The sequence below is a fragment of the Leucopleurus acutus genome (assembly GCF_964270905.1).
Source record: "Leucopleurus acutus genome assembly, chromosome: 10".
Taxonomy (NCBI): Eukaryota; Metazoa; Chordata; class Mammalia; order Artiodactyla; family Delphinidae; genus Leucopleurus; species Leucopleurus acutus.
This window is the reverse complement of record NC_139153.1, coordinates 37,806,419-37,830,230: the sequence shown is the minus strand read 5'-3', so window position 1 is coordinate 37,830,230 and position 23,812 is coordinate 37,806,419. Positions and strand designations below refer to the sequence as shown.

The following is a 23,812-nucleotide window of genomic DNA, read 5'->3' as shown; positions in this document are numbered from 1 at the left end:
AGAACAGGTGTCTTTTTTTTTTTAACATCTTTATTGGAGTATAATTGTTTTATAATGTTGTGTTAGTTTCTGCTGTATAACAAAGTGAATCAGCTATATGTGTATATATATCCCCATATTCCCTCCCTCTTGCATCTGCCTCCCACCCTCCCTATCCCACCCCTCTAGGTGGTCACAAAGCACCGAGCTGATCTCCCTGGACGATACAGCTGTTTCCACCTAGCTATCTGTTTTACATTTGGTAGTATATATATGTCAGTGCTACTCACTCACTTCGTCCCAGCTTATGCTTCCCCATCCATGTGTCCTCAAGTCCATTCTCTATGTCTGCGCCTTTATTCCTGTCCTCCCCTAGGTTCATTAGAACCATTTTTTTTTAAGATTCCATATATATATGTGTTAGCATATGGTATTTGTTTTTCTCTTTCTGACTTACTTTACTTTGTATGACAGACTCTGGGTCCATCCACCTCACTACAAATAACTCAATTTCGTTTCTTTTTATGGCTGAGTAATATTCCATTATGTATATGTGCCACATCTTCTTTATCCATTCATCTGTTGATGGACACTTAGGTTGCTTCCATGTCCTGGCTATTGTAAACAGTACTGCAATGAACATTCTGGTACATGACTCTTTCTGAATTATGGTTTTCTCAGGGTATATGCCCAGTAGTGGGATTACTGGGTTATATGGTAGTTTCATTTTTAGTTTTTTAAGGAACCTCCATAATGTTCTCCATAGTGGATGTATCAATTTACATTCCTACCAGCAGTGCAAGAGGGTTCCCTTTTCTCCATACCCTCGCCAGCATTTATTGTTTGTAGATTTTTTAAAAATTATTTATTTATTTATTTGCCTGTGTTGGTTCTTAGTTGCGGCACGTGGGATCTTCGTTGTGGTGTGTGGGGTTTTTGTTTTTTTGTGGCACGTGGGCTCTCTAGTTGTGGCTCACGTGCTCAGTAGTTGCAGTGTGTGGGCTTAGTTGCCCCATGGCATGTGGGATCTTAGTTCCCAGACCAAGGATCGAACCCGTGTCCCCTGGATTGGAAGGCGGATTCTTAACCATTGGATCACCAGAGAAGTCCCTGTTTGTAGATTTTTTGATGATGGCCATTCTGACCGGTGTGAGGTGATACATCACTGTAGTGGGGTTTTTTTTTGTTTTTTTTTTTGTTTTTTTGCAGTACGCGGGCCTCTCACTGCTGCGGCCTCTCCCGCTGCAGAGTACAGGCTCCAGATGCGCAGGCCCAGCGGCCACGGCTCATGGGTCCAGCCACTCCATGGCATGCGGGATCTTCCAGGACCAGGGCACGAACCCATGTCCCCTGAATTGACAGGTGGACTCCCAACCACTGCGCCACCAGGGAAGCCCTTCACTGTAGTTTTGATTTGCATTTCTCTAATGATTAGTGATGTTGAGCATCCTTTCATGTGTTTGTTGGCAATCTGTATATATTCTTTGGAGAAATGTCTATTTAGGTCTTCTGCCCACTTTTGGATTGGGTTGTTTGTTTTTTTGATATTGAGCTGCATAAGCTGCTTGTATATTTTGGAGATTAATCCTTTGTCACTTGCTTCGTTTGCAAATATTTTCTCCCATTCTGAGGGTTGTCTTTTGGTCTTGTTTATGGTTCCCTTTGCTGTGCAAAAGCTTTGAAGTTTCATTAGGTCCCATTTGTTTATTTTTGGTTTTATTTCCATTTCTCTAGGAGGTGGGTCAAAAAGGATCTTGCTGTGACTTATGTCATAGAGTGTTCTGCCTATGTTTTTCTCTAAGAGTTTTATAGTGTCTGGCCTTACATTTAGGTCTTAATCCATTTTGAGTTTACTTTTGTGTATGGTGTTAGAGAGTGTTCTAATTTCATTCTTTTACATGTAGCTGTCCAGTTTTCCCAGCACCACTTATTGAAGAGGCTGTCTTTTCTGCATTGTATACTCTTGCGTCCTTTATCAAAGATAAGGTGACCATATGTGCGTGGGTTTGTCTGTTGGCTTTCTATCCTGTTCAATTGATCCATATTTCTGTTTTTGTGCCAGTACCATACTGTCTTGATTACTGTAGCTTTGTAGTACAGTCTGAAGTAAGGGAGCCTGATACCTCCAGCTCCGTTTTTCGTTCTCAAGATTACTTTGGCTATTCGGGGTCTTTTGTGTTTCCATACAAATTGTCCAATTTTTTGTTCTAGTTCTGTGAAAAGTGCCATTGGTAGTTTGATAGGGATTGCGTTGAATCTGTAGATTGCTGTGGGTAGTATAGTCATTTTCACAATATTCTTCCAATCCAAGAACATGGTATATCTCTCCATCTGTTTGTATTGTCTTTAATTTCTTTCATCAGTGTCTTATAGCTTTCTGCATACAGGTCTTTTGTCTCCTTAGGTAGGTTTATTCCTAGGTGTTTTATTCTTTTTGTTACAGTGGTAAATGGGAGTGTTTCCTTAATTTCTCTTCCAGATTTATCATCATTACTGTATAGGAATGCCAGAGATTTCTGTGCATTAATTTTGTATCCTGCTACTTTACCAAATTCATTGATTAGCTCTAGTAGTTTTCTGGTAGCATCTTTAGGATTCTCTGCATATAGTATCATGTCATCTGCAAACAGTGACAGCTTTACTTCTTCTTTTCTGATTTGTATTCCTTTTATTTCTTTTTCTTCTCTGATTGCTGTGGCTAGAACTTCCAAAACTATGTTGAATAATAGTGGTGAGAGTGGGCAACCTTGTCTTGTTCCTGATCTTAGGGGAAATGGTTTCAGTTTTTCACGAACATTGTTGGCTGTGGGTTTGTCATATATGGCCTTTATTATGTTGAGCTAGGTTCCCTCTGTGCCTGCTTTCTGGAGGGTTTTTATCATAAATGTGTGTTGAATTTTGTCAGTAGCTTTTTCTGCATCTACTGAGATTATCATATGGTTTTTATCCTTCAGTTTGTTAATATGGTGTATCACATTGATTGATTTGCATATATTGAAGAATCCTTGCATTCCTGGGATAAACTCCACTTGATCATGGTGTATGATCTTTTTAATGGTGCTGTTGGATTATGTTTGCTAGTATTTTTTATTTATTTATTTATTTTTAGCTGTGTTGGGTCTTCCATGGTGCGTGCAGGACCTCTCTAGTTGTGGCGAGTGGGGGCCACTCTTCGTTGAGGTGTACAGGCTTCTCATTGCTGTGGCTTCTCTTGTTGTGGAACACAGGCTGTAGGCATGCAGGCCTCAGTTTTGTGGCATGTGGGTTCAGTAGTTGTGGCTCGCCGGCTCTAGAGCGCAGGCTCAGCAGTTGTGGAGCATGGGCTTAGTTTCTCCACAGCATGTGGGATTTTCCTGGACCAGTGCTCAAACCCATGTCCCCTGCATTGGCAGGCGTATTCTTAACCACTGCACCACCAGGGAAACCCCCTGTTTGCTAGTATTTTGTTGAGGATTTTTGCATCTATGTTCATCAGTGATATTGGCCTATAGTTTTCTTTTTTTGTGAAATCTATGTCAGGTTTTTGTATGAGGGTGTTGGTGGCCTCATAGAATGAGTTTGGGAGTGTTCCTCCGTCTGCTATATTTTGGAAGAGTTTGAGAAGGATAGGTGTTAGCTCTTCTTTAAATGTTTGATAGAATTTGCCTGTGAAGCCATCTGGTCCTGGGCTTTTGTTTGTTGGAAGATTTTTAATCACAGTTTAAAATTCAGTGCTTGTGATTGGTCTGTTTATATTTTCTATTTCTTCCTGGTTCAGTCTCGGAAGGTTGTGCTTTTCTAAGAATTAGTCCATTTCTTCCAGGTTGTCAATTTTATTGGCATAGAGTTGCTTGTAGTAATCGCTCATGATCCTTTGTATTTTTGCAGTCAGTCGTTACTTCTTTTTCATTTCTAATTCTGTTGATTTGAGTCTTCTCCCTTTTTTTCTTGATGAGTCTGGCTAATGGTTTATCAATTTTGTTTATCTTCTCAAAGAACCAGCTTTTAGTTTTATTGATCTTTGCTATTGTTTCCTTCATTTCTTTTTCATTTATTTCTGATCTGATCTTTATGATTTCTTTCCTTCTGCTAACTTTGGGGTTTATTTGTTCTTCTTTCTCTAATTGCTTTAGGTGTAAGATTAGGTTGTTTATTTGAGATTTCTCTTTTTTCTTGAGGTAGGATTGTATTGCTATAAACTTCCCTCTTAGAACTGCTTTTGCTACATCCCACAGGTTTTGGGTCGTCGTGTTTTCATTGTCATTTGTTTCTAGGTATTTTTTGGTTTCCTCTTTAATTTCTTCAGTGATCTCTTGGTTATTTAGTAGTGTATTGTTTAGCTTCCATGTGTTTGTATTGTTTACAGTATTTTTCTGTAATTGACATCTAGTCTATAGTGTTGTGGTTGGAAAAGATACTTGATACAATTTAAATTTTCTTAAATTTACCAAGGCTTGATTTGTGACCCAAGATATGATCTATCCTGGAGAATGTTCCATGAGCACTTGATAAGAAAGTGTATTCTGTTGTTTTTGTTTGGAATGTCCTATATCTATTAATTAAGTCCATCTTGTTTAATGTGTCATTTAGAACTTGTGTTTCCTTATTTATTTTCATTTTGGATGATCTGTCCATTGGTGAAAGTGGGGTGTTAAAGTCCCCTACTATTTTGTTACTGTCGATTTCCCCTTTTATGGCTGTTAGCATTTGCCTTATGTATTGAGGTGCTCCTATGTTGGGTGCATAAAGATTTACAATTGTTATATCTTTCTTGGATTGATCCGTTAATCATTATGTAGTGTCCTTCTTTGTCTCTTGTAATAGTCTTTATTTTGAAGTCTATTTTGTCTGATATGAGAATTGCTACTCCAGCTTTCTTTTGATTTCCATTTGCATGGACTGTCTTTTTCCATCCCCTCACTTTCAGTCTGTATGTATCCCTAGGTCAGAAGTGGGTCTCTTGTAGACAGCATATATGTGGGTCTTGTTTTCGTATCCATTCAGCCAGTCTGTGTCTTTTGGTGGGAGCATTTAATCCATTTACATTTAAGGTAAATATCAATATGTATGTTCCTATTACTATTTTCTTAATTGTTTTGGGTTTGTTTTTGTAGGTCTTTCCCTTTTCTTGTGTTTCCTGCCTAGAGAAGTTCCTTTAGCATTTGTTGTAGAGTTGGTTTGGTAGTGCTGAATTCTCTTAGTTTTTGCATGTCTGTAAAGATTTTAATTTCTCCATCAAATCTGAATGAGATCCTTGCTGTGTAGAGTAATCTTGTTTGTAGGTTTTTCCCTTTCATCACTTTAAATATGTCCTGCCACTCCCTTCTGACTTGCAGAGTTTCTGCTGAAAGATCAGTTGTTAACTTTATGGGGATTCCCTTGTATATTATTTATTGCTTTTCTCTTGCTGCTTTTAATATTTTTTGTTTGTATTTAATTTTCATTAGTTTGATTAATATGTGTCTTGGCGTGTTTCTCCTTGGATTTATCCTATATGGGGCTCTCTGTGCTTCCTGGAGTTGATTGACTATTTCCTTTCCCGTGTTAGGGATGTTTTCAACTATAATCTCTTCAATATTTTCTCAGGCCCTTTCTTTGTCTCTTCTTCTGGGACCCCTATAATTGGAATGTTGGTGCGTTTAATGTTGTCCCAGAGGTCACTGAGACTGTCCTCAATTCTTTTCATTCTTTTTTCTTTATTCTGCTCTGTGGTAGTTACTTCCACTACTTTAGGTTCCAGGTCACTTATCCATGCCTCTGCCTCAGTTATTCTGCTACTGATTCCTTCTAGAGAATTTTTAATTTCATTTATTGTGTTGTTCATCATTGTTTGTTTGCTCTTTAGTTCTTCTTGGTCCTTGTTAAAAGTTTCTTGTATTTTCTCCATTTTATTTCCAAGATTTTGGATCATCTTTACTATCATTATTCTGAATTCTTTTTCAGGAAGGCTGCCTATTTCCTCTTCGTTTGTTAGTCTGGTGGGTTTTTACCTTGCTCCTTCACGTGCTGCATATTTCTCTGTCTTCTTATTTTGTTTATCTTACTGTGTTTGGGGCCTCCTTTTTGCAGGCTGCAGATTTGTAGTTCCCATTGTTTTTGGTGTCTGCCCCCAGTGGGTGAGGTTGGTACAGTGGCTTGTGTAGGCTTCCTGGTGGAGGGGACTGGTGCCTCTGTTCTGGGGGGTGGGGCTGGATCTTGTCTTTCTATTGGGCAGGGCCACATCCGGTGGTGCGTTTTGTGATGTCTGTGAGCTTAGTATGATTTTAGGCAGCCTCTCTGCTAATTGGTGGGGTTGTGTTCCTGTCTTGCTAGTTGTTTGGCATGGGGCATCCAGCACTGGAGCTTGCTGACCATTGGGTTGAGCTGTGTCCTAGCGTTGAGACAGAGATCTGTGGGAGAGCTCTCGCCAATTGATATTACATGGGGCCAGGAGGTCTCTGGTGGTCCAGTGTCCTGAACTTGTCTCTCCTACCTCAGAGGCTCAGGCCTGACACCAGGTTGGAGCACCAAGACCCTGTCAGCCACATGGCTCAGAAGAAAAGTGAGAAAAAAGAAAGAAAAATAAGTAAATAAATAAATAAAATTATTAAAATTTAAAAAAAATTTTTTTAAAGAGTGCAACCATACCAATAAACACAAATCCACCAGTGATAACAAGTGCTAAAAACTATACTAAGATAAACATAAAAATCAGAAACAAATCAGTCACAGACAGCAAACCCCAAGTCTACAGTTGCTTCCAAAGTCTACTGCCTCAATTTTGGGATGAATCATTTTCTAGTCAGATATTCCACAGATGTAGGGTACATCAAGTTAATTGTGGTAATTTAATCCACTGCTCCTGAGGCTGCACGGAGAAATTTCCGTTTCTCTCCTTTGTTTGCACAAAGTAGCTATATTTTTCAATTTTTCATGTGTTGGTGAATAGTGTAAGGTCTTGTTGTAAAAAAGGGAAAAGTTGATACTAAAAATAAATTTGAAAACCACAGCACTGATTTGCCTTAATGAAACCCCTTTATGCATTTCTACTCTCTGTGATTTAGAATGAAGTGGGAAAACTTGAAGAACTTGAGAAATAAAGCCAAGGATCTAAATTGGAAAATGCATCTGTGAGGAAATTATAATACAGATTTCCTAACCTGTTGGGTTGTACAGTGTAGTATGGCCTTGGGGCTACTTGCTGTTTTCAAGCACCTGAGGGTGATCATGAGAGAGATGCTAAGTAGCTGGCATGCATCTCCACAGAGGCCCAAATTAGAAACATGAAGATTAAATGGAAAGAGATGGGAGAATCCCTCTGCATTTATTTGAGGCGTGTGCTTATATTTCCAAACCAGAGTCTTCAGGAAATAACCTCCCTAAGGATTAAAGACTTTGTCTTTGCCTCAGTGCCTGGCATAGACTAGCACCTCATTGTTGGTCACCGAACATTTGCTGTAGGCATGCATGAATTACCATCAGTGGAGAAGTGTATGAAATGCAGTACCACCCAGGAATTAGAACTCTCATAAAAGCAAGTGATCTTAAAATTAAGACTCTATTAGACTTGTCACAGATTCAAATTATGGATTTCATTTGTAAGAACTTGCTCAATAATATGAAATTAATGTAACTTCATATACTGTTCATGCATAGCTCATCATAAAGACAAGTAAATGTAGAGCAGTTCTCTCATAATGTTGCTTATTGAAGAATAAGAATTTAACCATCTCTTTTTTCTCTTGAAATAATTAGAGTTTTCTTACCCAGAGTATTAGGAGAAAAACTGACCCGTTGCTCTCATATAGAAGTGTGGATGTTTGTAAAATCTCATAAATAATTTTTTTTCTTTGGCCACAGTTCCTTTCACACTTTTGGGATATATGAAAAGGAGTCATGCCTCTAGTTGGCAAATAGATTCACTCAGCATTTATCAAATTGTATTTGTACAGATTTCCATCGCCTTATGCAAAGGCAGGTTGTGGAGTCCAAAGTCACCTGTCCCATTGGTACTTAAACACATAACAACATTTTAAGCCTCTGAGAAGTCCTAGAGGGTAGAAACCTCTCTGTGTTTAATGCAGTATTTCCCAGCAGTATTGACCACTTCTTTTGCAGAACAGCTGTTGCCAAATTAGGAAACATTGGGTAGATATTTGCCTTCAGATAGTTTGAATGTTAACAGAAAGCAGCATTTATTTCATACCCATTGGTGAAGCCAGCAAAACAGGAAGTAATTCAATTTGTACCTAGAGCCCTTTGAAATGAAACAAACAAACAGACAAAAAAAACCCAGTTATTTTCAGTCTCACAAACTGTGAAGAAAGCCAGGTGATACCAGGAGTGTGATAGGCTCTAGGAAATGTGAAGCTCAGCTGGGCACTGGGAGAACCACCTTAGGGGCCTCCTTTTACTGCTGAGGAGAAAGAGAAGTTCTTGGGTTCTCATAGGGCCAACAATACTGTCTACCCTGGAATTTGTTTTATCTACCCTTTTTTCTTTGGACCAGAACTTGGTGTAGCCCCTCCGAATAGCACCCCTTTCTCTAGTTTGGTAACGAGAAGCTCCAAACGGCAGCCTGCTTGGTAGATGTCTGTGCTTGAGAGATTCACTGAGAGAGGTAATGTGAGGGTGAGAGCAGTTGTATGTCTTCCTTCCAAAGAAGAGAACAGAAATAATAATAAATTCTCTTGAAAAGGCATAAACTTCTTAAAATTGTTTTTATTTTCATCTATCAAGTTAACAACTAATTTGAGTGGTTATTATATGCATTTATATGTATTAAGATAGATCAACTTCTGTAACAGACAGAAAAATGCATAACAGCTCAAACACAATAGAAATGTATTTCTTGCTTGAATACTAATACCAGGTGGGTGAATTTGCAGTAACTAGGGTGGGACTCATCCGTACAATCATTCAGGGACTCAGACTAATAAATACTCTGTCAACGCCAGTACATGGCCCCAACGTTGCCTTGGGGGGTCATCTCCACTCTAGGCATCTGAAAGGGGAAAGAGCATGAAGACAAACATGTAACCAGTGTTTAGGGCTAAGCCGAGAAGTGGTATACATCACTTCTATCTGCATTCAGTGTCTAGAGCTCATTATATGGCCACATCCAACTATAGGGGAGGCTGAGAAGTATAGTCTATCTGCCTGCCCAAGAAGAAACAGAGAACATGGATTTTAGTGAGTAGCTGGGAGACTCTGACTGCCACAACATGCTTGATGTTTCTCAGTCTTTATCCACCAAGTTAGAAGGTTGGTTTGTCCTGACCATCTTGTTTGCTCACTGTTGGCTCATCAGTGTTTCTGCATAGTATGATGGTGATGCTACCCATCCAGTTTATGGTGACCTTTGTCAGCAGGCTTCCACACACCACACAGCAATTCTTCATGGAACTTCCACCTTCTTTCATTCAACATGTATTGAGCACCTGTTGTAGGTTAGCCTCTTGGAAGTACTAGAGATACAGCAGTAAACAGCTCCCTTATTATTAGGGAGCTTATTCTCTCATGTAAGAGAAGGATAATAAAGAAAGAAAATAATTAGTTTGTGCCAAGTGCTGAAAAGGAGAGAGAGGGTATGGGAGGGGAGGGGTATTGCTCTTGCTAACATCATTGTAGTTGGCTTCCCTGGGAAATTGGCATTTGAACGAGCCACTTGGGCTGAAAGAACAGTATTCCAGGCAGAGGTAACAGCATGTGCAAAGGTCCTAAGGCAAGAAGGAGCTTGGCTTGTTCAAGAAACTTGTATCTAGGAGAACAGTGTATATAGAGAATAGCAAGCAAGAAAGGCTCTTGTGAGATGGGGCTCTAAAGATACACTGAATGTTCCACACGAGGCCTTGGAGACCTTAGAGATCTGATTTTTTTTTAACATCTTTATTGGAGTATAATTGCTTTACAATGGTGTGTTAGTTTCTGCTTTATAACAAAGTGAATCAGCTATACATATACATATATCTCTTCCCTCTTGCGTCTCCCTCCCTCCCGCCCTCCCTATCCCACCCCTCTAGGTGGTCACAAAGCACCCAGCTGATCTCTCTGTGCTATGAGGCTGCTTCCCACTAGCTATCGATTTTACATTTAGTAGTGTATATATGTCCATGCCACTCTCTCAATTTGTCCCAGCTTATTACCCTTCCCCCTCCCCGTGTCCTCAAGTCCATTCTGTAGTAGGTCTGCGTCTTTATTCCCATCTTGCCCCTAGGTTCTTCATAACCATTTTTTTTTGTTCTTAGATTCCATATATATGTGTTAGCATATGGTATTTTTATTTTATCTGAGAGCAAGAGTAAGCCATGAAAAAGTTTGCTGTTGTTTGATTTTGCAACAACTTTATTAGATACAATTCACACACTATAGAATTCATCCATTCAAAGGGTACAATTCAGTGGCTTTAAGTATATTGGAGTTGTGCAAACTTTACCACAGTCAATTTTAAAACATTTTCATCACCCCCAAGAGAAATTCCATACCCTTTACAAGTCACCTCATTTTCTGCCAAATCCCCAGCCTTAGGCAACCACTAATCTATTTTCTGTTCCTATATATTTGCCTATTCTGGACATTTCATAGAAATGGGGTCATACAATATGTGGCCTTTTGTGTCTGGCTTCTATCACTCAGCATGATGTTTTTGAAGTTCATCTACATTGTAGTGTATATCAATACATCATTCCTTTTATGGCTAAATAATAATCCATTGTATGGATATACCTACCATATTTTATTTATTCTTTCATTTGTTGTTGGATATTTTGGTGGTTTTCATCTTTTGGCTATTATGAAAAATGCTGCTGTGAATGTTCATGTACTTTTTTGGGTGGCCATATATTTTCATTTCTCTGGGATATATACTTAAGGATAGAATTGGTGGGTCATATGTTAAACTATATTTAACCTTTTGAGGAACCACCAGACTGTTTTCCAAAGTGGCTGCACCATTTTACATTCCCACCAACATTATATGGTGGTTCCAATTTCTCCACCTCCTTGTCTACACTTGTTATTATCTGTCTTTTTGATGAAAGTCATTCTAGTGGAAGTGAAGTAGTGCCCCCATTGTGGTTTTGATTTGCATTTCCCTAATGGCTAATGATGTTGAACACCTTTTCATATCCTTATTGGCCATTTGTTTATCTTTGATGTAGAAATGTCTATTCGTTATTTTATTATTGAGTTGTAAGAGTTCTTTATAAATTTTAGCTACAAGTCCCTTATCAGATATATTATTTGAACATATTTTCTTCCATTCAGTGGATTACCTTCCCCTTTCTTTCTTTCTTTTTTTTTTTTTGCGGTACGCGGGCCTCTCACTGTTGTGGCATCTCCCGTTGCGGAGCACAGGCTCCGGACGTGCAGGCTCAGCGGCCATGGCTCACGGGCCCAGCCGCTCCACGGCATGTGGGATCTTCCCGGACCGGGGCACGAACCCGTGTCCCCTGCATCAGCAGGCAGACTCTCAACCACTGCGCCACCAGGGAAGCCCAAAATTCACCCTTTTTAATGCATAGTTTGATGAGTTTTCACAAATTTATAGTTGTGAAACCACTACCATAGTCAAGAAACAGACATTTCATCACCCCAGAAAATTCCCTTATGTACCTTTGCAGTCAAACCCGTGCCCTCCTTCCTCAGTCTTGGCAACTTCTGATGTGATTTCTGTTCCTATAATTTTACGTTTCTAGAATGTACTATAAATGGAGACATATAGTATATTGTCTTTTGTGATTGACTTCTTTCACTTAGCATAATGCCTTTGAGATTCATCCATATTGTTATAAATCTTAGTAGTTTGCTTTTTTTATTGTGAAGTAATATTCCATTGTATGGGTATACCATACAATGGTATATCTGTCTGTTCATCTCCTGATGAACAGTTGGGTTCTTTACAGTTTCTAGCGATTATGAATAAAGCTGCAATGAACATTCACAATCAGGTCTTTGTGTGGACATATGTTTTCATTTCTTCTGAGTCAATACCTAGGAGTAAAATTGTTGGGTCATATAGTAAGTGCATGTTTGACTTTAAAAGAAACTGTCAGGCTGTTTTCCAAAGTGGCTGTACCATTTCACATTCTCCTCAACAGATTATTAGAGTTCTAGTTGCTCTACATTCTTGCCAATCCTTGGTATATTCAGTCTTTAATTTTAGCCATTCTAGTACTTGTGTAGTGGTATCTCACTGTGCTTTTAATTTACGTTTCTCTAGTTACTAATAATGTTTTCTTGAGGTTGTTTTCCATCCCTGTATATTCTTTGGTGAAGGGTCTGTTCAGATTTTTTGGTCCATTTTTTGAGTTGTTATTATTACGTCTGAGCTTACTTTATATGTTGTCAATACAGTCCTTTCTTAGGTCAGTGTAAATATTTTCTTCCACTCTATAGCTTGCCTTTTCATTTGCTTATCAGTGTCTTTTGAAGAGAGATGGTTTTAATTTTATAAAGTCCAATTTATCATTTTGTGATTCATGTTATATGCTTAATAATCTGAGATCACAAAGATTTTTCTACTGTGTGCTAAATATGGAAAAACAAATGTGAACAAGATACACGAAGGTACTTGTCTCATTTTTCTTGTGTGTATTCTTACAGTTTTATAGTTTTAGCTCTTATATTTAGGTCTATGATAAATTCAAGTTCTTTTTTTTTTTTTTTTTTTTTTATGATACGCGGGCCTCTCACTGTTGTGGCCTCTCCCATTGCGGAGCACAGGCTCAGTGGCCATGGCTCACGGGCCCAGCCGCTCCGCAGCATGTGGGATCTTCCCGGACCGGGGCACGAACCTGTGTACCCTGCATCGGCAGGTGGACTCTCAACCACTGCCGCCACCAGGGAAGCCCCAAGTTCATTTCTTATAGGCAAGATCAAGGTTTAATTTTGTATATGGATTGTTCACCATTTGTTGAAACTGCTGTTCTCCCTTACTGAATTTTGATACTTTTATTGAAAATTAATTGAATATATGTGGGTTATCCCATCTTTAAACAAAGACCTCCCTCAACTCAACATGCCCATTTAACTAAAAGTTCATCACTTCCACATCTTCACCTCTTCAAAGAGGGGTCTAGACTCACTGTTTCTGCTTCCTTATTTCTTACTCCTCACACTAGCCTCTTTCACTATCATTCCACAAAAACGGTTCTTGCCAGAATCACCAATGATACCTGTTTTAACATCCGGTGGACACTGTTGTATTGTTGTCTCATGTGCTTCTCAGTGCCCTTGGGCCTCCTTGACCCCTCCCTCCTCTTTCAGACACTTTTTTCCCTTAACTAACATAGCATCCCACCATTCTTCTTATTTCTTCTGTTTTTCTATTTGTCCCTACATGTCTACTTGGCTAGTTCTTCTTCCTTTACCTGTTTCTTAATTATCAATGTCTCTCAGGATTCTGACCAAAGCCCCTTTTTCTTCTTGTTCTGTGTATATTCCCTGCTTATTCCCATCTAATCTGTTGGCTGAAGCATCTCAAATTTATATTTGCCAGATTTATAAAAGCCAGATCTTTTCTGAGCTTCATTTCTGCACATTTAACTGCCTAGGAAGTTAAGCTCTAGGAAGAAAAGTGCCCTATATATATTGTGTTCACAGTTTTGTTCCTATGTTTAGCACAGACAACTTAGTAACTATCTGTTGACTAAATGCACAAATGAATATGTGAACAAACTAAGCAACCTGTGCAGCTGATATTATAACATATCTTATAATTCTAGTACAATATTTTAGTATTGGCCTTTTTACTGATACCTAATATGTGTAATGAGTACATGACTCTGGGCACAGGAGAAGCAAATTACTTTTAGAATCACATACTTTGTCTTTGCCATGGCTCAGTTTTCCTGTTACAATTGGTAGAGAACCTTGGGATGAGGAGATGGGAATGAGATCCTAGGCAGGGGCAGGAAGGAGATAAGAGAGAAAGGAGACATTTCTCCAGAATGTTGCAAACACTGTTTCTAAAGTTTTTCAGTCCAATAATTTCCTTCAAGAATTAACCTATATTGTTTGAGGAATAAAATATCTTAATGGCCCTATTAAATTCTGATTACAGCTTTAATTACAGTACATTATTTCTTTTTTACTTTTCACCCAAACTTTTGTAAGTCCCTGTAACATTTTTTCTTGGCTCTAAAATGATTCTCAAATATTGTATAGGAAGATGTAAACTGGGTAATGTAGACTCTTTCAGACCTAGTGTGATGAATATTTTTATGATGATCTGAGTGTTCACATCAAAGAATGTATATGCTTCTTATGGGCTTACTGTTATGCCCAGAGCTTTGAGTGTATTTGGGAAAAATACAAGACATAATCCTCATTGCTGCCCTCAGGGAGCACACAGCTTTAGGGAGGTAAGAGCCACAACTGGCAAGTAAACAGCAACACCTGTGAAGCAGTTTGTATTCTCTATTGCATGTTGCTTGGCAAGAAAGATAGTCTCCTTCTACTAGACATGTACTTTTGGCCTTGCCTGTCACTATGGGCTGTCCTGAAAGTGTTTAGGGTTTCTCTATAAATGCCCTTTTTATTTGTTCTCGAGCATGCAGTCCCTTACATTTCTCTGTCTCTCTCTCCTACATTTCAGTGAGCGGTTTCTGGTGAGACTGAACAAGAATGGTGGGCCAAGGAACCCAGAGAAGATAGAACGAATGTGTGCCCTTTTTACAGTATGTGCAAATTCTATTTCCCTTCTCTGCTGTTGACTCTAACTAGGGCCCTGCTATGTGGATATTGTTGCCCTGGAAACAAGCATTTATTCTTATTTCCCCACACACTGGTGAGAATAGAACTTGATTTATGTGTCTATCAGGTTTTAATGAAATATTTAAGAAAACTGAAATTAGCTTCAGTTTTTAATTTAATTTATTAAAGAAATATAATCAAGTACCTTTTACTGATGTACATTTTAGAAGCTATTTGATATAATAGACACATAAAATTTGAGGAAAGTCTTTCTTACAATTCTTCTTCAAGGCCACTGGGAATTTCTCTGATGTGTAAGTATGGTTTCTCTAAAGGCACCCACCAAATTTACAGCTTTGCAGTTTTTTAATGAGTTTATATAAAGAGAGACAAACTAAATAGTCCTCCTCTTTCAAATACCGAACAGTCCTTTTGTGCCATGATTCATACTTAAGTTTTTTCTGAATAACCATGCTGTTATTCGTGGTCTCTGAGCTCATGGACTCATCAGCTCAGAGAAGGCTAGGTAACCTGCTTATTGAAAAGTGCTAAGCCTCACAATACCACATTGCCTTGTGTATTCTTCAAGCTGATTCTGATTTACTAAATTTTTTTTTTACCCAGTTATAAAACTTAACTGCCCAGCTTTATTTATTTCATTTAATTTATTTGCTGAAGAAGAAAATAAGACCGTGTCACAATTTTAAACCACTTTTGACTATCATGGATTCTTTGATGTGCTTCAGTGATACTGAGATACATCAAAACCTGTTGAGTGCAGGGAGGTATGATGGTGTCACAGTGCCACTGCCCTCGTTTGTGGTGCATGATTGATAGGTGACAGGTGTCTCAAACCTTATGGTGTGCCTCTTAAACACAAATGGGATTTATCTAGGGCTCTGATATGTGACTTTCTCTGAAAGATAAAATTGGATTTGTTTACCTGACCTTTTTTGTTCATTTACTACAACTTTATCGAAATCTCAAATGATGTTACTGCAGAATCAGAAGCCACTTTTACAGGAATAACTTTTATTGAAATTGCTTCAGGTATGAAGGATTTACAAATCTAGCTAAGCTAACATGAAGTTTCGTACATCTTTGAGCTCAGCATTCAAAGCTTAGGAGATAATACAGGAAGAAAAAGCAGGAAAAGCAGATCCAGGAAGATGGCTAAGGGAATTGAGATGGTTTAGTCTGGAAAGATCAATGCTCTCTCTTCAACAGGAGAACCAGGGAAAGAGTCCAAATTGCAGGTAATGGGATGTAGGTTAGAATATTGGGGGAGAGCATCTGAAGTGAGACTACCTGAACACTGAGCTGGTTCTCTGGGACCACCTTCCTGAAACAGGATTAGAATGAGATGAGACACCCATCTGTCTAGAATGTCTCAGTGACCTTAGGAGTCTTTTATAGATCCTCGTGCTCTGACATTGTTTGGTTAAAGCAGCAAAAGAAATTGTCGATTCCTTGTTCTTTGGCACTGTGGGAACAGAGCTGTGTGTGTGTGTGTGTGCGCGCGCACGTGTGCGTGCATGTGTGCTGTCCTTGAATGTGATGAGTGTAGTCCTTGTCTCTTGAAAAATGAACTTAATTATGATATTTGAATGTAATTATACAGTAAATCAAAATTTCATTTAACAGCATTTTAATTATCTATAGGGGCCCAGAGGCCTAGGCTGTAGCCCCAGCTTTATAAATCAGAGATGCACGTAACACTTATGACGTGCTCTTGTTCTGCCACAATGAGAAGGCACAAGGCTGCTAAAAATACCCACTTTTGTAGTTCCCTTTGCAGTACAGCCCTGGATCTTTTTTTAAAGATCCCCCAAAAAAATGATTTGAGGAATTTTTTTCAAAGCCTAGAAGATTTTTGAACAAGATTGTTCTAGCCAGGATTTTCATGTTTTACTTTAAGTTTATACGAAATGATAATTTTGGTGGAAACTATTTTCTGGCTATCTAAGACTTGAGTTCCTCCTGTGGGCCAAAGGAGTTTTCCAGATTGGCATATGCGTTACAGAGTTTTCGAGTAAATGCAAGAAAATGCAGGTACAGCTGTGGTCAGTGCCAGCATGTTAGCTTACCTTAGCATCAAGAAAAGGGAACCATACAAATGGAGCAGTTTTGCAGGGTTACTCAAGCTGACTTCAGAGCCACATTACAGACAGTCACATTATCCATGCACAATCTTGCTCTTGGTAAATCCTGTTTTTTTCTGACTATGTTAGATTTCAGAGCTTCCTGTACAAGAAGAATTTTATCCAAGAAGGAGGTGTTTCATATTTATGTAAATGTCTAATACAGTGAGGATTTTGATGACTTTCATGATTAACAATGGCTGTGTGGTATGAGCAGGAGAGAGCATGTCTGTGTATTTGCTCCTTACTAGATATCCAGTGCCTCACACACAGTGCCTGGCAAATACTAATGATTTGTTACATAAGTAAATGAATACATGTTTATTTTCTATTATAGTTGAGTGATCAGCTCAGAGAATGAACTTGTGTTGTTTTCCCTGCATTAATTGGCATCATATTTTTTACATTTACTTTTTCACATTTCAAAATAGAATTTTAGGTAGTGCTTTCTTGGAATTAAGAATGAATTTAATTATTAGTGCAATAACATCATTTATTAAAATACTGCCTCCTTTTCTACAGCATAAGAATGAATAAATTGGCTGTGTTTTATATTTGTAAATCCTATTATCTCTACAGAAAAAGGGTAGTCCAGGCACAGGAAAGTGAATTGACTTTTCCATGTTTCAGATGAAATATTAGTAACTGAGTCAAGATGCTGATCCCTGAGTCACTGTCTTTTCTACCCACCAGGTAGTTGGGAACCAGCTTCCTAGTTATGTAGGATTGGAGGGTAAGGTCCAGTGAATAAATCTAAATTCAAACCCTGCTCACCAGATGAATGGTGGGTGAGTCACCTCTCTCCCCACCTTGGTTTTACAGGTCTTGTGACATAACGCTATGGTAACTGTGTTTAACCATGCTCATATCTAATAAGATAGCCTTTACACTGAATTTTGACACTGAAATTATGTGGAACTCACAAATAATAATTTTACTTAAAATATTTTCTGGTACTGATTATTGTCATCTTATTTTTACTGATCTCAAATAAATGCCACAGAATGTTCTGGGTACCATGTATAACATGGTAAGAAAGAGCCCCTATCCAACCATTTAGAAAATACTATAAATTACATTTTAGGCTTCTTCCTTTCATTCACCTGAACAGAACCAAAGGAGAGATCCCATGCTCTTGTGTACAGCCCATCTGGTTAGTGTTTGATCATCTTTGGTAACTGGCTTGAATTCTCTATGTATATTGGGATTTATAATTATACTGGTTATTTGATAGTTTGGATTAACACAATCTAAGCTATGTAGAAGACCATTTCACTTTGAAATCTGTCAAACATTTACATATCTTTTAGTAATAGACATGTTTCTATCCCAAAAATTATATAAAAATGGTAATCTGTTTTTTAATTTCTATTTTTTAGTAGTCATCTTAATATTTAGCAAAATGTAGTACTGTTTGGAGGATATCATTTTAAATTAAAGGAATTATTGAAATGGAGTCTAAAATATCATTTTTCAAGATCAAAAGACAACTTTCATGCAAAAATATATCTTCGTGATTCCAGAGATAACAATTTATGTTAAATTATTTTGTAACCCATTTCATTGTAAGTATATTTCATTATTCCATCAAGAATTTGGCAAAATATTATAACCATCTAGAATCTAAAAGCTTCAATTTCACCATTACAAATTACTTTTTAATGTCTCCTTTTCTTTCATATGTTCAGGACCACTCTACAGGGCAGAGCTGGGATTATGGTGAGGCAAGCAAAGCACAGGATCCTGAGAATGAGACCTTAAATTTTATATCTTAGATGGCTTGCTTGCCTCACCCTAGACCTAACCCTGCTACAGGGTAAACATAAACATAAAGCAAACATGGGGATTCTGGATCCAAAGCTCATTCAAAATCATGACTGCTGCTTGATTGTCCCTTTTCCTGCTTTATTGAAAAGAGATAAGTATCTGGGACAAATCAAAAGATGAAAGATGGGAAGGAAATGGAACTAAGGGACCGTTTCCTAGAAGCAAAAGGGAAATCACAGGAACCTGTCCCATTAAAGATAGAGGTTACTCCTTCAATCATCATTAATTCATAACAGTGGCTGGGAGTGAGCAGCAGTTGATGACCTGGTGAAAGTCTGAAACAATACATATTAAAGGAAGTTTTATTACTTCAAGTATAATGTATTAAATAAAGTATAAATATATACTCAAACATTTTTTTTCAAAATGTGTTGTACACATAAATAATGTATAAAAGTATTTTTATAACTCTAGTTTTAAAAGTGATTCTGGATGAGATTTGTTTACTTAAAGGAAGCCCTTAAAATTTTCCAGATAAAATTATTTTCAGCTTTATACTTCAGCATAAATGATACATATCTAAATTTAGAAATGGGAGATCTAATTATTGAGGTGTCACTAAAACCAAAGTAATTGCTTTTCAAGGGAACATATCTAGTGTATAATAATCATTTGTGGACAGCAGAATAAATGTAAAATTAGTAGAGAGTAAACTTTCAGAATTTCAGTCATTAATGAGCCTTTTGGTGTTTTCCCTTTTTTTTCCTGCATTGGAAATTTCTTTCGTTACAGAATGTTTTTATATGATTTTGGAATAAACATGGATAAGTCAATGTCATGGAGATTTCTAATGTGAGAACTTTCGGAGATAGGTGGTCTAAATAAGAGCTGGAAAAATATTGTCAACAAAATAATCTTCCAAGGGCACATAAGATGTCCAGGCTTTCACTGCAGGAATCTTATAAACACTAAACTGCTATGTGCTTTAATCCCCTTCCCCCACCTATAGCATATGCTAAAAGCAGCAAAAGCAAACCATTATGAGGTTCAAAATGAAATTTTAATTATTTTCTATGTATTCATTGCCTTAATTTATTTTTTCTCTTTTCTTAGGATCTGAGCAGCAAAGATATGAAGAGAGATTTATATATAGTTGCCCATGTGATACGAATAGGTACGGTTCACTTTATCAATTCACATGACTAAGACCACCCCAACTTGGGATATCTACTGTGTATGACCTTTGTCTTCTGCCTAGCTCTTCAGGTTTTAGGATTACTTCAGGTACTTCAGGTTTTAGGATTAGAGTCCAGCTTGTACTGGAGCTGTACCTTAAGCTCAGCTGCTGCAATAGCTGAATTTGATAGAAATGAAAGCATTTTCTGCTTCCTATTTGTTTTTGGACCCATACTTTTTATTTCAAGTGGCCTGCTTCTTTACATTCTCTCCATCTAATGTTCTGCCTCTGTACCAGCCCTCTGCCTCAGAGATCTTATAACGGATTGCCAGGGTTGCCAGCTTAACAGGTAGTGAATTGCCTTTGCTGTGTTTTGTATCAAAAAGTATGTATCTATGCTATTTTCCACAAAATTAGAGTTACTGTCATTACTGCACTAGATGGATGGTATCTCACTTCTACCCCACCCAAGATTTTTGCTACCTGTGGTTCGTTTGTCCAGTCTTATTTTAAGTTTATGACATAATTTGCGGGCCCATGACTAACCACGTCGTCTTTCATAGTGGGTCCTGGCATATCCTGTACAGCAAAAGAGTTGTTTTGCAAACAACAAAACAACTCTTTTGCTGTACTTTTGGGTTTTTGTTTTGCTGTACTTGATAAAGCATTTGTTGAGGTTCCAGTTCTGCATTTGCAAGTCCTCTTGCCACTATAAGCACAGCCTTGGTAAGCAGGAAAATCAAGCTCCCATCTAATTTCTGAGACTCTTCTTGCTCCTACAGTGGTTCAGGAGCAGCTTTGGCTGGAAGAATTTGGTTGGAAGAATAGTACATTGTCCTCGTTATTTCTGTATACATAACTTTTACCTGTCAGCTAAAATACTCAACTAAGAAGTTAAAATATATTAGCACATTGGTTTTTCTAAGAAATTCATGAAACCACTGTTTCATTCACATATGATTAATAAATGGACTGTTGGTGTTGAGGTGGGTAGTAAGGATGATTAATTGAACGTGGTGCAGGGGAAGAGCCCTGGCCAAAGGCCTGTTTGGCATTCCTCTACATAAATAACCTTGCATCCTTGGATGGCTCCCTTCATCTTCAGTCTTCCAGTTTAGAAAATCTCTTAAGATACCTATAGCTCTGGCATCCTTGGATGACAATTCGGTGATGCTATAGAGGAGCATGGAGTTCTCAGTCTGACTGGTGTTTCTGCTGTACCCCAGGCCGGATGCTCCTGAATGACTCAAAGAAGGGCCCTGCTCATCTGCACTATCGGCGGCCGTATGGCTGTGCAGTCCTAAGCATCCTGGATGTCCTGCAGTCGCTCACAGAATTAAAGGAAGAGAAGGATTTTGTTCTTAAGGTTTACACGTGAGTAATGGACCTCAGAAATATTAATGATTTGCAACATAAGACATCCCAGCACTGCCCTTGAGAGCAGAAGTTCTCAAGCTTTGCAGGACACAGACTCATCAGGTTATGTAGGATAGGGAATTTTTTGAAAATGCAAAGATTTCCTTCTCAAGGTTTGGGATGGGCCCAGGCAACTGTATTTTTAATAAGCTTCCCAGGTGATTCTGAAGCAGCTGAACTTGGAATGTTCTATTCTAAAGTAAAAGTCTGGTGATACACAATTCCTCTTCTCTCCAGGACTAGCCAACCTTATTACGTATTTACAGGAAAGCTAATAATCTAATTTCTCCTGTGTTTTGGCTGTAAAAGAGTCATCTGTGTCTAATACTTGCCCACCAGCTGTTGTAACTGAGCTGGCTCCTGATGTACATTGCTTCAAAGAATGATCACAAGTCAGGTTGCCCTGTCTTTGAAGAAAAGCCAGTTTTTCTGAGGAGCTAAGGTTTTACTCTTCATTTCTGCCAGCACTGATCTATGTCACCAGCCAAGTATGGCATTATTTTTAGTGTTCATCATCCAAGGGCTCTGCCTTACAGAAGCAGTGCATCTCCTCCTGACTCTTGTTAAACAACAGAAAAAACAAAGAAAAGTAACACAGAATCCAGGTATATCGTCTGTCTTTGCTTGTAGAGACTTAGGCATGAATCATAATGCTGAAAATATGATCAATGGTGAGTTTAGTGAGTTTTTAAAGCAAGTGTATTTCTAACTGTGAGAATTAAAAAAAGAAATCTCTCCCCTTTTGGTTTTAACCCAATATTGTTTTTTCAAATTAAATCTAATGCTGTCAATCACCAGGTTAATATATCTTTACCGTAATATTGTGTGTATTTTTCTAAATTATCTGTTCTATCTGATTCAGGCATGAAGTAAATGTAATTCACAATTATGCTTAATTTGGACCTTTGTATAATCAACCACATTTTATTAATTTCAGAATAAAAGCCCAGGTATCCTTATTACCTATTTTGCCTTAAGCTTTGTTTTGTTCAGAGTTGTGTACTTGATGTGATGAGGATCTTCCTTTGAAATAATAACTTACAAAGGAAATTTTAGCAGGTTTCCTCTTCCTTTCATGCATCAGTCACAGCCTTTCTCCATTTACGAAATCTCTTCAATGGTGGGTGGTGGTACCTGCTTCTTTTTTTTTTTTTAATAAATTTACTTATTTATTTACTTTTATCTTTTTGGCTGCGTTGGGTCTTCGTTGCGGTGTGCGGGCTTCTCATTGTGGTGGCTTCTCTTGTTGCGGAGCACGGGCTCTAGGTTCACGGTCTTCAGTAGTTGTGGCTCGCGGGCTCTAGAGCACAGGCTCAGTAGTTGTGGCGCACGGGCTTAGTTGCTCCGCGGCATGTGGGATCTTCCCGGACCAGGGCTCGAACCCATGTCCCCTGCATTGGCAGGTGGATTCTTAACCACTGCACCACCAGGGAAGTCCCGGGACCTGCTTCTTGATACAAGGTCCTTTCCTCCCTTTGAAAAGGACTAAATGTTAATCCAAAATCATCATCATTATCATCTTACTCCACTCTATCCTTTCTAAGGGCATGGAGTTTATAGATAGCACTCCAGAGTTGCATCTCTGCACATATCAGCTGTTCCTTGCTTCAGTGCAAATTCTCATTGTGGATAGGGGCTTGCACAGCATCTCTCTTGAAATCATGCTATCAAGCTTAATTAGCCTAATTGCTTCTAAAACAACAGTTTTCAGTACTAACATGTCACTTTTCAAGAAGTGGGATTCATGTGTAGCTTTTTCTTAGCTCCTTTCTCTGAGCTGTGCCTAATATATCAGTTCTAAAAAGCCAAAGAAAGATATTGTTTTCAACAGAGAAGATAGTTTTTTTTTAAGTTTTTTGAAGGACTAATAGAGTTAAAATGTAGGATAATTTTTCCACTTGATAGTATTAACAGACTTTCAAAGACACTTCCATGTTTGTGAAATTGATTTTGTGCACAGTACGGAATTCCTCTAGGGTTAGTGTTTTAAATCCACATCAGCACAGTAAATTCAGCCCTACGGAGAAGTAATATTTTCCAATAAATTTTAGGGGACATGTTTGTTAGGTTTAATTGGAAGCTTAAAGGTTTTACTAATAGCTACTGATAGTGTTTTAGCCTTTGCTAGGACAGAATTTTGCAAGGATAAAAAAATCTCTTGTATAGTTTTAATCAGTGAATTAGCAAGATATCTCATTAGTTGTTGATCTTCTCATTGTTTCTTCTGTTATTCAGAGTCAGCCTCAGGCCTCAAGCCCCTGTATGTCTCTTGTCATGACCACTGCTCTGGCTTTCTAGATATTTAATATCATGTGTGTTGGGAAGGCACCACATCCTTTTTTAAAAAAATCACAACAAGAAGCTGAGGTGTAAAAACTAGGTCGCTTTTTAGTGAGCCAGAAACCTTAAAAATCACAAACGAATAACCACTATGTGAAGTTCATTGTGATATAGATATCATGTTTGTTCTTGGCCAGAGGGACTGGACTCTCAGGCAGGCACAAGGCTTGCTGAATCTGGAGCCTAGGATGTGAAAGGAGAGGAATGCCAAGGAGCTAAAGCCAGCATTGGGATGGGTGGAGGGTGACCATAAATAGTACATATGACCAAATACAAGATGCCTCTGAATATGTGATGACCACTCTCCAACTTCACATTGAAAAAGTCCAGACACTTTTAG

At 38.3% G+C, this 23,812-nt stretch overlaps 1 protein-coding gene across 1 annotated transcript in view; it reads left to right on the top strand.

The window, feature by feature from the left end:
* The window catches only part of DOCK3 (dedicator of cytokinesis 3), a gene marked incomplete at both ends in the record, with an annotated part of 412,488 nt that overhangs the window by 263,072 nt on the left and 125,604 nt on the right, over positions 1–23,812 (top strand). Inside the window, 3 exons of the mRNA XM_082848220.1 lie at positions 14,534–14,615; positions 19,653–19,713; positions 20,943–21,090. Of these exons, the coding sequence (XP_082704346.1) occupies positions 14,534–14,615; positions 19,653–19,713; positions 20,943–21,090 (291 nt within the window). The remainder of the gene's footprint in view (positions 1–14,533; positions 14,616–19,652; positions 19,714–20,942; positions 21,091–23,812) is intronic.